This window comes from Littorina saxatilis, linkage group LG7 (assembly GCF_037325665.1).
Source record: "Littorina saxatilis isolate snail1 linkage group LG7, US_GU_Lsax_2.0, whole genome shotgun sequence".
NCBI lineage: Eukaryota > Metazoa > Mollusca > Gastropoda > Littorinimorpha > Littorinidae > Littorina > Littorina saxatilis.
Window position 1 is genome coordinate 32,252,024 of NC_090251.1, and position 15,045 is coordinate 32,267,068.

Consider the following 15,045-nt stretch of genomic DNA (forward strand, 5'->3'; position numbering starts at 1 on the left):
CATACTTAACGGGTAGGTGAAGAGAAACTTAGGATGGGGTGACTTCTCCCAGGCCAAAATTTCGCAGTAAAAAACGGAGTTCATAACATGTCTTCCGTCCCCCTCCTGCTTTTGTTCCACTTGAACCCTGTTTTTGTTCAACTTATTGGCAGATATTGTCACGCGTCGAGGAACACAAACACACACACACAAACACACTCACACACAGACACAGACACACAGACACACACACACACACACACACACACACACACACACGTGTTATCACACATATACACAGACACACAGACACATACGTGTTATCACACACACACACACACACACACACACACACACACACACACACACACACACACACACACACACACGATAACCATCACAAACACAGTTTGACAAATTCATCTTTGATTTTTTGCGGCCGAACCCCCCTCCCCCATTTTCCACACTAGATCCACTGTTTCATCTTTGTCTCCGTCTCTCTTCCCTTTATCTTATCTCGTCTATCTACTTGAGTGAGTAACTGAAGATGTATTATCATCATCTCTTTCCTAGATTTTCCCACCGACAGAGTTGACTTTTGTCTTGAATTCAGTACCTCACACGTACACGGTAATTGGTGTGACACCTCAAGCGGACCTTCTTCATAAGTGTACAGTGTCTGCTGACAAGGGACACGAGGGTCTGTGGTTGAGCAACTTTATGGTTTAACCGGGTGGACTGGAGGAGTAGCAACAGCATGTGAACCACTTTAGAAATGACTTGTAAAGGTTGAAGTCGGTCAGATCAAAGAAGAGAAAATGGGAACGTGGGTCTTGAGAAGATACCACCATCCTAATACTTTACTTTGTGCAAGAATCAATCACGCGTACAGCATTACAGATGTCCAGCTGTAGTCTACATTGTACTGTAAACTTCACAGCGGCCTTATCGGCTTCCTCGAGTGACGTCACAGCAAGGCTAACGCTGCGGCGTCTTTAATAGTATTTTAATAGTATTTTTGTCCTTATGTTAACTCACCCATCACCCCCCCCCCCCCCCCCTCCCCCTTCCCCCCATTTCCCATAGTAAAGAAATGTATGTAATTACTTTGTGTGTTTTATTATTATTATTATTATTATTATTATTATTATTATTTATTATTATTATTATTGTTGAATTGTTTCTTGTATTGTTTTTGCTCTCCCTCACCCCTCAACTCCCTTTTCTGTACATAGCCTGATTTCTTTTTGTTTTAGTTCCTTTTATTTGGTGTTGAATGAAATGTGTTTTTATTGTGTTTTTTAATTTTCCATGTACCCTCACGGGGTTTTATCGGAATAAAACTTGACTTGACTTGACTTGACTCTTGTGCTGACAGAGTTGTCGGTCGCGGATTTTGAGTCGTTTCGGCCTGCCAACTGCTTCGTTATTTTGCGGATTGTGAGAACTAGCAGAAAGTTTCACGCATTTTAATGGTTTCAAACTAATGATGAAAGTGTCTTCTTCTGGACCAAATCAACAGTCTTTAGTTGAATCAACTCGGAAAACTCTTAAACGCGTTTTTGCACGCGACTCCGCGCATTTTTGAGACCAGGCAACCCGACAGCTGCCCTTTAATTCCCTCTTTTCTCTATCCCTTTTCCAGGCTGCAGCGCGAGGTGGCTGAGATACGCGAGTCTGTGAGGATCCTCAAGGACCGTCTCAAGTCCTCCGAGCTCAGCTTGGCCCGCCTGATGAAGACCAAGGCTACTCTGGAGCACGACATCAGCGTCAAGGACAACTCCCTCAGGATCGACAGCTCCTTCTGCATGGGCATGAGGAAAGGCTTCCCCATGGACCCCAAGGTGGGCCCCATCTTCCAGATGCCAATCTGCTAGTCGCCCCAAGCCTGACAGCAGTTTAGTTAGTTTCAGAAAAAAAACAAAGAAGAGACACGATTTCGATTCCCCTCCCTACAGTACAGTCATACCATTTTGTGTGAGTGTCTATTGTTCTGTGGGCTTTTTTTTTTAACGTTTTTTAACGTTTTTTTAAAACGTTTTTTGTCTATGTCCTGTGAGCAGATTTACAAACAACTGGGACATTTTTTTTAACTGAAACATCAGTATTGTATTTTTCGTGAATTTTGTGTCTTGTGCTTGGTCTGTTGCCAGCAAAGTTTACTTGTGCTAAGTAAGCGAAATGTTAAAATGCGAGATACATGAAGATGATTTTCCTATTTGTCGTTTGCTACTTTTCTATCTATATGTGAAATTAAACTAATTTTATTTCTTGGAAAACGTGTTTCGCAATCGTTTTTTTTTTTTGGTCTCATCACTGGAGTTGCATTCCTCAACATTTCTCTCTTTCCGATTTCATTCTTACATGTGAACAGGTCTTTAATAAACAGCCTCTTTCGAGAGATATTCACCACAAACGAGCTTTCAAGAGTCAAACAGATTTAAAAGCGATGCTTCTTCATTGCATTTATGCGACGGGCGCAGTGGCGTGGTGGTAAGACGTCGGCCTCCTAATCGGGAGGTCGTGAGATCGAATCCCGGTCGCTGCCGTCTGGTGGGTTAAGAGTGGAGATTTTTCCGATCTCCCAGGTCAACTTATGTGCAGACCTGCTAGTGACTTAACCCCCTTCGTGTGTACACGCAAGCACAAGACCAAATGCGCACGGAAAAGATCCTGTAATCCATGTCAGAGTTCGGTGGGTTATAGAAACACGAAAATACCCAGCATGCTTCCTCCGAAAGCGGCGTATGGCTGCCTAAATGGCGGGGTAAAAACGGTCATACACGTAAAATTTCAGCCCACGAACGCAGAAGAAGAAGAAGAAGATTGCATTTATGCACCTTGCCTGTTCATGCTTAGGTCCCGAGTTTGTTATCAGTCACATTTTTTTAAACTTTTTTTTTAAACAATATGTGTTGCCTTTTACAAGTATGTGATGTGTGAGCATGTCTGTGATATAATATGGTGTGTTCCTTTGCTTTAAAGAAGAGTCACACATAATCCAGCATTCGATCGTATCAGTAGCGCCGGTGTTCAAGCAGTATTCAATACATATCCACTGAAGAATTTTCAGACAAAAATGTTCGGCGACAACTTGACACGTATACAGAAGAGCTCGGATGACGCATTTAGACGAGTGGAGGTAGTAGTTTGCTTTGCAGAGTGGTACTATATGGGCGATCTATCTTTTTTACTTGGAAACTGCCTTGGGAAAGTTCGCTCACGTAAAACCTAGAACTGTTACATTTCCAACCACTTCTTTTCCTCCTTTATTTAACATCACTGAAAGAAAAAGTAACGAGTTCTTTTGGGGGCGAATTTTCCACAATCCAGTTTCCTCTTTCGTGCTACTTTTGTTTTCTCCTTCCACTGGCAAACTTCTTTGCTTGTTACATGCTGGCATCAAAGACTTTGACAGCCTTATCAGTATTATTACAACATTTGTCTTCGTTTTGTACATACTTTTGTTTCAAAGCATTGCGTAATAATTATGCTCGTGTATATCAAATAATGTGACTTTTATACAATGACAATATATACCGTATACACATTGATGTCCAAACTTTTTTGTCAGCGTTTCGCCGCCATCGGTAGTCTCACACAAATCTTTTTGTCCCTGGAATAATATTGATGATGCGTTTGTTATTTATTCTAGTTTCGCAGTGTCAGTGTCTGATCTCTACGTGGTTTGCAAATGTGTCCATCATTATCTCGCACTCACACGGTTGAAATAAAGTCTACAAGTCTAATGGATCTGTTTTATTTGTGTGAATGCCCCTTTAAGGCGGCGCATGGCGTGAACAATTTATAAAAAACATAACTCCGTAAATGCATCTTGATAAAAGTTGGCAAACAACTGTAAATAACTAAGATGAGCCTGTATACAAAATTTTAGAAAAATATTTGCAAAGGTTCCAAATTAATGACCAAAACATGTCATGTCCCCACTGATTTCTTTAAGAAAAATTGTGTTGACTGACTGAAGCTTTGTGCAGGGACCTATAGGTCTATGCTTTGTGGTATAAGAGCAAACAACGCGCATTTAACAACACAATAAAACTATTTGTGCTCCTCTCTTACACATGTATGTAATCGTGTTTCACACTAAAAAAAAAACACGAAATTTCTCAAGAAGCTTTGTTTAGTCATCTTTATCACACATAGAGTGTTCCGTTTGCTTCTGTCGCATTAAATCAGCCATGTTTACATCAGAGTACCAAATGTCAAAGGCATTGCAAAATGAATGTGTGTTTAGACGAGGAGGCAAAAATCCTCACTTTGAAAAAATCGTCATTCACTCATACTTTGCTTAATCTTTGCATACAAACTTATCTTAGTTATGCATATTAGCGTGCCGTCTTTCACAAAGATGCATTGGTAAACACCGTAGACATGGTTTTAACTTTTTTTTCTTCTAAATTGTTCACACCATTAGCCCGCTTGGTGTTTGTCGCATGCAACTTTCTGTGCTTCTATTATATCTTCTAAAAGATGATTCTCTCTGTCTGTTTGTGCCCGAGACTGAGTCTCTCTCTCTCTCTCTCTCTCTCTCTCTCTCTCTCTCTCTCTCTCTCTCTCTCTCTCTCTCTCTCTCTCTCTCTCTCTCTAAAATTGCCAGAAACCATAAATGAGACCCGTCTTGGATGCACGTCTCTAAAAGCAAAAGTGAGAAAAGTGTGTGATGTCTACAGCCGAAAACCTCGAAAAATCTGGCGAAGAGCGGCTAATGATTCTGAACTGTTGAAAACCGCCGGCCTGTGGAAGAATAGCCTGACTGCTCAACGATGAAAATGTGATCAATTTGAGTTAGGGAGAGAAAATGACTTCCTCAGAACCACCAAACACAAACTGAAAGCCAGTTATTAGCATGAAACAAAAGAGTTGTCCAAATGTGACGGTAAAGCAATAATGATGAAAATGATGACGATGATACAGTAAAATCCCCAGCAAACGCCTCCCCCCCCACCCCCCCTCCGCACAGATTTCGGGTAAAAGTAGGGGGTGGGCGTTTGCTAGGTATCCACCCCTTTGCAAGATAACGTGTCATCACATTTTCACGAGAGAAATAAAGTGGTACAACCATGTGATTTATGCAATTTTAATGAAAATTAAACACACCGTTTGTTTACACAAATAAATCTGTGCTAGAAAAAAAGAAGAAAAAAAAGAACACAAGTGACCTTGATTCTTCTCATTCTCGGACTAACGTCAGCACAAACACAGTTTCTTCTCTTGTTTGGAGATCTGGTAGGGTTGATGATCGTGGGCTCATTATAGTCCTTCGAAGTCAACATCATCGTCTTCACTGTCGTCTCCACTCTCAGCTTCTTCTGGAAGAAAACTCGCGGGCACATACCGAAACATTGTCTGCAGCTTCGTTTTCAAGATATTTAAATTTTAGTTTGTACGAGCGTATGTCACTGTAAAGGATTTGTGCTTCGGCATGGCTGAACATAGAGAAGTGTTAAACACTCATTAAAAAACGTCACTCAACGACTTCACTGTGGGACATGACGTAATTTTATCCCCCCCCCACCCAAAAAAAGGATAACCATCGAACAGTGTGCACCAATCGTAGATATAGGAGGCCGACTGTCCTAAAACTTGTTTTCTTTAAACCGGGGTGGGCGTTTGCTAGGTTGACCCCTCTGCACAACTTTTGGCCAAAAGTGGGGGGTGGGCGTTTGCTAGGGATTTTACGGGTAATGATATTCACGAGTGACGTAAAATGACAAACACTGCACCCCAACCCCTAAATTTTGTTTAACTATCAGCAAGCAAACAAACAAACAAACGAACACACAAAACACAATTGCACCCGGAAATGTGCTCATCGTTGACAGAAATTGATGTGATTCATATTTCCGTTGAACTCACGAGTTTGCGTGCATGCCTGTCGTCTGCTTGGTTGTATAGATAGATCATTTGAGTTACTTTGGTACTTCGTTTTGGCCATTTATGTCAGGCAATTTTCAATCAGTGTTTGTTGTTTTTCTGTAAAATGGTGCCCAGCACCGGGATCATTATGATTTTTTAACTAGGCCTACAATATTTTTTTGGAAAAGGCAAATTAATTATTTCACAGTGTAAATGTGCCCCTTTGCGAAGCCTCACCAAGCACGTGAAATCCTGTCTGACCACCCGGGTGGCTGCATGCGGACCTCCTGCATTCGGTGGATCTGTTTCTACATTCTCGAACAGCAACACATTGTCGGATATGCTTATACTCCGCGTACACAAACTGACAAGAAAATGAGATGTCAGGGTTATGTCATCGATCTTCATGGAGTCATATTCTTGCCGACTGAACTGGGCGTGAGGCATGCATGCAAATTTGTTCTTCATAAAAACTACTAAGAGGTCTATTGCCCCCCTTGAGAAATGCTTACTTCTCTTACCCTTCAAGCCTTGAAAGATAAAGTCGTCTGCTGATCTCTGTCAGCTGATCTCTGTCTCTCTCTCTCTCTCTCTCTCTCTCTCTCTCTCTGGCTTGATCATCATATTACAAATGTGCTCTGACATCGGAGAAGGTGGGTTTTTGTCTCGTTTATTTTATTTTTATTTGTACTAATGCTTACTTTAAAGTAAAACAAGTCGCGTAAGGCGAAAATACAATATTTAGTCAAGTAGCTGTCAAACTCACAGAATGAAACTGAACGCAATGCAACGCAGCAAGACCGTATACTCGTAGCATCGTCAGTCCACCGCTCATGGCAAAGGCAGTGAAATTGACAAGAAGAGCGGGGTAGTAGTTGCGCTAAGAAGGATAGCACGCTTTTCTGTACCTCTCTTTGTTTTAACTTTCTGAGCGTGTTTTTAATCCAAACATATCATATCTATATGTTTTTGGAATCAGGAACCGACAAGGAATAAGATGAAAGTGTTTTTAAATTGATTGGGACAATTTAATTTTGATAATAATTTTTATATATTTAATTTTCAGAGCTTGTTTTTAATCCGAATGTAACATATTTATATGTTTTTGGAATCAGCAAATTATGGAGAATAAGATCAACGTAAATTTGGATCGTTTTATAAATTTTTATTTTTTTTACAATTTTCAGATTTTTAATGACCAAAGTCATTAATTAATTTTTAAGCCACCAAGCTGAAATGCAATACCGAAGTCCGGGCTTCGTCGAAGATTACTTGACCAAAATTTCAACCAATTTGGTTGAAAAATGAGGGCGTGACAGTGCCGCCTCAACTTTCACGAAAAGCCGGATATGACGTCATCAAAGACATGTATCAAAAAAATGAAAAAAAACGTATGGGGATTTCATACCCAGGAACTCTCATGTCAAATTTCATAAAGATCGGTCCAGTAGTTTAGTCTGAATCGCTCTACACACACACACAGACACACACACACACACACGCACACACGCACATACACCACGACCCTCGTTTCGATTCCCCCTCGATGTTAAAATATTTAGTCAAAACTTGACTAAATATAAAAACCCCACTGTTACAGAAATACATAATACATGCAATAAAGTTTTAGGTGTAATGGATGATAATAATCTATCTTTGAATGCTGATATTTCAGAACTAGAATCAAACTAAATTTGCCCAAATAATTATTGCAACAAATTTTTGCATGCTAAGAAAAGCATTAAAACGCAATTCATTTTAGTTGAAATTTATATGCTCAAAAAGGTAATTATGTCAGCTGTACATATCATTTGTCCGATCAGTGGTACTTTGTTTGGGCATCCCGTGATAGCCTGTCAAACAAGGTCACCCCTAAAATCGACCTGACAAAAACCATAGCCCCGTATTTTAAAATCTGCAAAAAATCAGAATATGCACAAACCAAACACTTCTGACAACCATTGGAAAGGCCATTAAATTGCCTGTTCAGAACATTTTGTTTTATTCACCTGACTTCTTTAGTCTTTATGTAGCCTTTTGTCAAAGGCGGATGGTGTCAACCGTTTCAGAGGCCAAAAAAGGCATGTTTTGCGGCCATTTTTGAGGGGCTCCTCCACTCAAAGAGCCATATATGCTCAAGTCCTCAATGATTTGCTTTGGACATTTCAGAAGTTATGACCAATAGGCTGACCAAAATCTGTGTTACTTTTTGCACCCAACTCTCACTTCTGGCTCCAATAAAGCTGTAAGAGATAACAGCGGCCACACCCCGGTACACCACCTCATTTCTTGTTATCTCTTGCATAAAACCAATCAGGGTTATATAGTTTCGGTAACAATTTATATTAGGACTGCCTGGAAGAAATAATGACATAAATAACAAGTCGCGTAATGCGAAATTACTACATTAGCTGTGGAACTCACAGAATGAAACTGAACGCACTGCATTTTTTCACAATGACCGTAGTACGCCGCCTGTGCAACACGGACTGAAACTGACAAGCCTGTTTAGCGCGGTAGTGGTTTCGCTGTGCTGAATAGCATGCTTTTTACATTTAGTCAAGTTTTGACTAAATGTTTTAACATAGAGGGGGAATCGAGACGAGGGTCGTGGTGTATAAGTGTGTGTGTGTGTGTGTGTGTGTGTGTGTGTGTGTGTGTGTGTGTGTGTGTGTGTGTCTGTGTGTGTGTGTAGAGCGATTCAGAGTAAACTACTGGACCGATCTTTATAAAATTTGACATGAGAGTTCCTGGGAATGATATCCCCGGACGTTTTTTTCTTTTTTTCGATAAATGTCTTTGATGACGTCATATTCGGCTTTTTGTAAAAGTTGAGGCGGCACTGTCATACCCTCATTTTTCAATCAAATTGATTGAAATTTTGGCCAAGCAATCTTCGACGAAGGCCGGACTTCGGTATTGCATTTCAGCATGGTGGCTTAGAAATTAATTAATGACTTTGGTCATTAAAAATCTGAAAATTGTAAAAAAAAAAAATTTATAAAACGATCCAAATTTACGTTTATCTTATTCTTCATCATTTTCTGATTCCAAAAACATATAAATATGTTATATTTGGATTAAAAACAATCTCTGAAAATTAAAAATACAAAAATTATTATTAAAATTAAATTTCCGAAATCGATTTAAAAACTATTTCATCTTATTCCTTGTCGGTTCCTGATTCCAAAAACATATAGATATGATATGTTTGGATTAAAAACACGCTCAGAAAGTTAAAACGAAGAGAGGTACAGTAAAGCGTGCTATGAAGCACAGCGCAACCGCTACAGCGCCAAACAGGCTCGTCACTTTCACTGCCTTTTGCACTAGCGGCGGACTACGTTCAGTTTCATTCTGCGAGTTCCACAGCTTGACTAAATGTAGTAATTTCGCCTTACGCGACTTGTTTGTGCCTCTCTTCGTTTTAACTTTCTGAGCGTGTTTTTAATCCAAACATATCCTATCTATATGTTTTTGGAATCAGGAAACGACAAGGAATAAGATGAAATTGTTTTTAAATCGATTTAGGAAATTTTATTTTGATCATAATTTTTAATTTTCAGTGCTTGTTTTTAATCCAAATGTAACATATTTATATGTTTTTGGAATCAGGAAATGATGTAGAATAAGATTAACGTAAATTTGGATCGTTTTATATAAAAAAAAAAATTATTACAAATTTCAAATTTTTAATGACCAAAGTCATTAATTAATTTTTAAGCCACCAAGCTGAAATGCAATACCGAAGTCCGGCCTTCGTCGAAGATTGCTTTACAAAAATTTCAATCAATTTGATTGAAAAATGAGGGTGTGACAGTGCCGCCTCAACTTTTACAAAAAGCCGGATATGACGTCATCAAAGACATTTATCGAAAAAATGAAAAAAAGGTTTGGGGATATCATACCCAGGAACTATCATGTAAAATTTCCTTAAGATCGGTCCAGTAGTTTACTCTGAATCACTCTACACACACACACAAAGACACAGACACACATAGACAGACACACGTACACCACGACCCTCGTCTCCATTCCCCCTCTATGTTAAAACATTTAGTCAAAACTTGACTAAATGTAACAAGAAGGGCAAAGCCCATACGACTCACATGCTTGACCTAAACCTAGCAATGACATCATACACTAAGAACTGCTTTACACATTTTTCCTACCAAAATACATGTGACCTTGACCCAAGGTCAAGGTCATCCAAGGTCATGCAACACAAAGCTGTTAATTCAAGACATAGGAAGTACAATGGTGCTTATTGGCTCTTTCTACCATGAGATATGGTCACTTTTAGTGGTTCACTACCTTATTTTGGTCACATTTCATAAGGGTCAAAGTGACCTTGACCTTGATCATATGTGACCAAATGTGTCTCATGATGAAAGCATAACATGTGCCCCACATAATTTTTAAGTTTGAAACAGTTATCTTCCATAGTTCAGGGTCAAGGTCACTTCAAAATATGTATACAATCCAACTTTGAAGAGCTCCTGTGACCTTGACCTTGAAGCAAGTTAAACCAAACTGGTATCAAAAGATGGGGCTTACTTTGCCCTATATATCATATATAGGTGAGGTATTCAATCTCAAAAACTTCAGAGAAAATGTGAAAAATGTGAAAAATAGCTGTTTTTTAGACAACATTTATGGCCGCTGCGACCTTGACCTTGAAGCAAGGTCAAGATGCTATGTATGTTTTTTGGGGCCTTGTCATCATACACCATCTTGCCAAATTTGGTACTGATAGACTGAATAGTGTCCAAGAAATATCCAACGTTAAAGTTTTCCGGACGGCCGGACGGCCGGACGGACGGACGGACGACTCGGGTGAGTACATAGACTCACTTTTGCTTCGCATGTGAGTCAAAAATGTGCTTCAATATCCATTGGGGAAAAAAATACTCTTTCAACCAAAACCAAACACAGCATTTAGGAATCCACAAGCAGAGTGTATTTATTGGCCTCACAACAAGGAAAAATGCATCTAACTACTGAAATGTTGCAACCACAAAAAAAACATATTCATGCAAATTAAAATACAAAACAAGAGAGTTGGAGTTTGAACTGCAAAGGTGAACTTGAGGCAAAATCAATGTATCCCGTTTAATCATATCTAAACAAAGGGCTTTGAATCTCTTATTGCACACAATTGTGTTTATACAGACTAATCAACAAGTCGCGTAAGGCGAAAATACAATATTTAGTCAAGTAGCTGTCGAACTCACAGAATGAAACTGAACGCAATGCCATTTTTCAGCAAGACCGTATACTCGTAGCATCGTCAGTCCACCGCTCATGGCAAAGGCAGTGAAATTGACAAGAAGAGCGGGGTAGTAGTTGCGCTAAGAAGGATAGCACGCTTTTCTGTACCTCTCTTTGTTTTAACTTTCTGAGCGTGTTTTTAATCCAAACATATCATATCTATATGTTTTTGGAATCAGGAACCTACAAGGAATAAGATGAAAGTGTTTTTAAATTGATTTCGACAATTTAATTTTGATAATAATTTTTATATATTTAATTTTCAGAGCTTGTTTTTAATCCGAATATAACATATTTATATGTTTTTGGAATCAGAAAATGATGGAGAATAAGATCAACGTAAATTTGGATCGTTTTATAAATTTTTATTTTTTTTTACAATTTTCCGATTTTTAATGACCAAAGTCATTAATTAATTTTTAAGCCACCAAGCTGAAATGCAATACCGAAGTCCGGGCTTCGTCGAAGATTACTTGACCAAAATTTCAACCAATTTGGTTAAAAAATGAGGGCGTGACAGTGCCGCCTCAACTTTCACGAAAAGCCGGATATGACGTCATCAAAGACATGTATCAAAAAAATGAAAAAAACGTTCGGGGATTTCATACACAGGAACTCTCATGTCAAATTTCATAAAGATCGGTCCAGTAGTTTAGTCTGAATCGCTCTACACACACACACACACACACAGACACACACACGCACATACACCACGACCCTCGTTTCGATTCCCCCTCGATGTTAAAATATTTAGTCAAAACTTGACTAAATATAAAAAGGAAAGCAACTGCAACCACAACAAAACAAGCAATTACACAGGAAACATCAAGACATGGCCCCATTCTTGAATCAGCTTTATTTTGACAGGAAAGTAATCATAGCAATAGAAAAACAAAGCAAAAAAGAACAAGTCGCGTAAGGCGAAAATACAATATTTAGTCAAGTAGCTGTCGAACTCACAGAATGAAACTGAACGCAATGCAACGCAGCAAGACCGTATACTCGTAGTCCACCGCTCACGGCATAGGCAGTGAAATTAACAAGAAGAGCGGGGTAGTAGTTGCGCGAAGAAGGATAGCACGCTTTTCTGTACCTCTCTTTGTTTTAACTTTCTGAGCGTGTTTTTAATCCAAACATATCATATCTATATGTTTTTGGAATCAGGAACCGACAAGGAATAAGATGAAAGTGTTTTTAAAACGATTTCGAAAAAAAAAATTTGATAATAATTTTTATATATTTAATTTTCAGAGCTTGTTTTTAATCCGAATATAACATATTTATATGTTTTTGGAATCAGCAAATGATGGAGAATAAGATAAACGTAAATTTGGATCGTTTTATAAATTTTTATTTTTTTTTACAATTTTCAGATTTTTAATGACCAAAGTCATTAATTAATTTTTAAGCCACCAAGCTGAAATGCAATACCGAACCCCGGGCTTCGTCGAAGATTACTTGACCAAAATTTCAACCAATTTGGTTGAAAAATGAGGGCGTGACAGTGCCGCCTCAACTTTCACGAAAAGCCGGATATGACGTCATCAAAGACATTTATCAAAAAAATGAAAAAAACGTTCGGGGATTTCATACCCAGGAACTCTCATGTCAAATTTCATAAAGATCGGTCCAGTAGTTTAGTCTGAATCGCTCTACACACACACACAGACAGACGCACATACACCATACCCTCGTTTCGATTCCCCCTCGATGTTAAAATATTTAGTCAAAACTTGACTAAATATAAAAACAAAATATAGTATTACTAAATGGGATAAATATATCTGATTTAAATAAGCATTCCTAACAAGACAGACTTGATAAAAAAAAATCTCACAGACTGGACCCAAACAACTTTACTGCCTTTCAAATCAAACATTCACATTAGCAACGGAAGTTTACATATGTTCATAATCACTCAAGATTGTGCAGTCACCCATCTTAGTACATTAGTCAGAATCTGTCTTAAGTAAATTGGTACGACAAATGAAAGTCAGTGGGAGATAAATTATGTTTTCGCTCCTTTGTTCACACAAACATCAATAAAGAAAGCAACACGTTATGATCTAAAAGCAGTGCAAATGTGAAAAGATTCAACGCGCGTACGCATTTTGCTGAACTATATAAATAACCACTACAATATGCTATATGCCTGATATTCACTTGGAAAAGCACAATTTAAAAAAATGCATCTTCACAATTTTATTCTCTTTTTACAAAACATTTAATGCTGTACAATCAGGTATTTCTCATAAAGGTTTTTGTTTTTAATTTCTTTTTTTAAATTGTCTACCGTATTTGACGGACTACAAGCCGCGACTTTTCTTAAAAAAAAAATCGCATTGCGGCTTATAAAAAGATGCCGCTAAAACGTTACCTAAACTTGAATAGCATTCACCTAATGGAAGTCGCCGCGGATTTTCATTTCGCTCGATTAGCGATTACCGGTACTTTATTAGCTCTCTACTCAAGACTCGGCGCTTTTCTCTTTCTTTCGCGAATCTTCGTTTGTCAACAAGTCGTCGTGACAAGATAGCGTACAGAGAAACACCGGATGTATCAGGATCTCGCGCGGGCGAGATTTCGTTTTTTTGTGTCTCGCGATAGTTGGAGGAGCGAGAGCCGCCATGTTGTGTTTTCGACTGCTCGAAATGTGCGCAAAAGTCGTAAATCATCCCAAAAAAGCTTATTCCGGGCGGGACTACATGTGTGTGTTGGTTACAAATTGTGTGTGTGTGATATTTTTCTTCAAACTTTTTCACTTTTCTTCTTTGTTTCACTTATTTATTCTCGGAGCCGATTTCGCCAAATACCGTACTTTCGTTTGCCTGGTTGTTTTGATTGATTGACACGATCTGATTATATTTTTTTTCGACGGCGGCTAATATAGTGACGCGGCCTATACGTGGCTCGTCCCAATTTTTTTGTTAAAAGTCGGGGGTGCGGCTTATAAAACGGTGCGTCTTGTAATCCGTCAAATACGGTACTTTTATTTCTGGTTGTCCATCTCTTACATTATTCGTCTTTCTGTCCTTTATAATGTGTATTCCTTTGTTGTTTTCTTGCCTCCTATTTTTGCTTTTTTCCCTTGGTTTTTTGTTTTTTTTGTTGTACAATTTTTGTATGTTTATTTTTTACAAATGTTTGGATTTGATGACAATACAAACCACTCCAAAAGCATGCACTTTTATTTATTTCTGTACAAGCTTTGAAGATACCAATTAACAGTAATCATACCTTTACTATACATCCTCCTCCACATTTTACTTCATTCACAGTTCACTACGTACGCAAGTTACAACAAGAAAAACGGTACACAGAGATTACACAAAAGGAACAAAAACTGCTAGAGAATTCATTCTTTTTTGGCCACCTTCTTCTTGAGACCTTTGGCGCGTGCTCCCATGAGAAAATGGGTAGTCAGGGTCAGGGGAAGCAACATATTCACCTTGTCCTGCAAAGACAAAAGATGAAATAGAAAAACTTGATAGATGAGCAACACCATACCAGTAAAGTGGAACAGTCGAACCTGTCTATAACGACCACCAAAAGGACTGACCTTCTTCTTCTTCTTCTTTGTTCATGGGCTTAGACTCCCACGTTCACCCATGGTTTTAACACGAGTGGATTTTTACATGTATGACCATTTTTACCGCGCCATTCAGGCAGCATACACCGATTTCGGGGAAGGCATGATGGGTATTTTCGTGTTATCATAACCCACCGAACTCTGACATGGATCACAGGATCTTTTCCATGCACTTGGTCTTGTGCTTGCGTGTACACACGCAGGGGGTTACGTCACTAGCAGGTCTGCACATAAGTTGACCTGGGAGATCAGAAAAATCTCCACTCTTAACCCACCAGGCGGCAGCGACCGGGATTCGAACTCACGACCTCCCGATTAGCAGGCCGACG

At 38.9% G+C, this 15,045-nt stretch overlaps 2 protein-coding genes across 5 annotated transcripts in view; one reads left to right on the top strand and one right to left on the bottom strand.

The window, feature by feature from the left end:
• The window catches only part of LOC138971200 (tektin-3-like), a 38,402-nt gene extending 34,674 nt beyond the window's left edge, over positions 1 to 3,728 (top strand). For all 4 annotated transcript variants that reach the window (XM_070343868.1, XM_070343866.1, XM_070343865.1 and 1 more), the window contains exon 9: positions 1,625 to 3,728. In XM_070343868.1, coding sequence (XP_070199969.1) covers positions 1,625 to 1,856 — 232 coding nt within the window. In that variant the 3' untranslated portion in view covers positions 1,857 to 3,728. The remainder of the gene's footprint in view (positions 1 to 1,624) is intronic.
• A 7,065-nt stretch (positions 3,729 to 10,793) lies between these two features.
• Positions 10,794 to 15,045, bottom strand: part of LOC138971201 (very-long-chain 3-oxoacyl-CoA reductase-like) — a 31,489-nt gene continuing 27,237 nt past the window's right edge. The window contains exon 10 of the mRNA XM_070343869.1: positions 10,794 to 14,581. Coding sequence (XP_070199970.1) covers positions 14,483 to 14,581 — 99 coding nt within the window. The 3' untranslated portion in view covers positions 10,794 to 14,482. The remainder of the gene's footprint in view (positions 14,582 to 15,045) is intronic.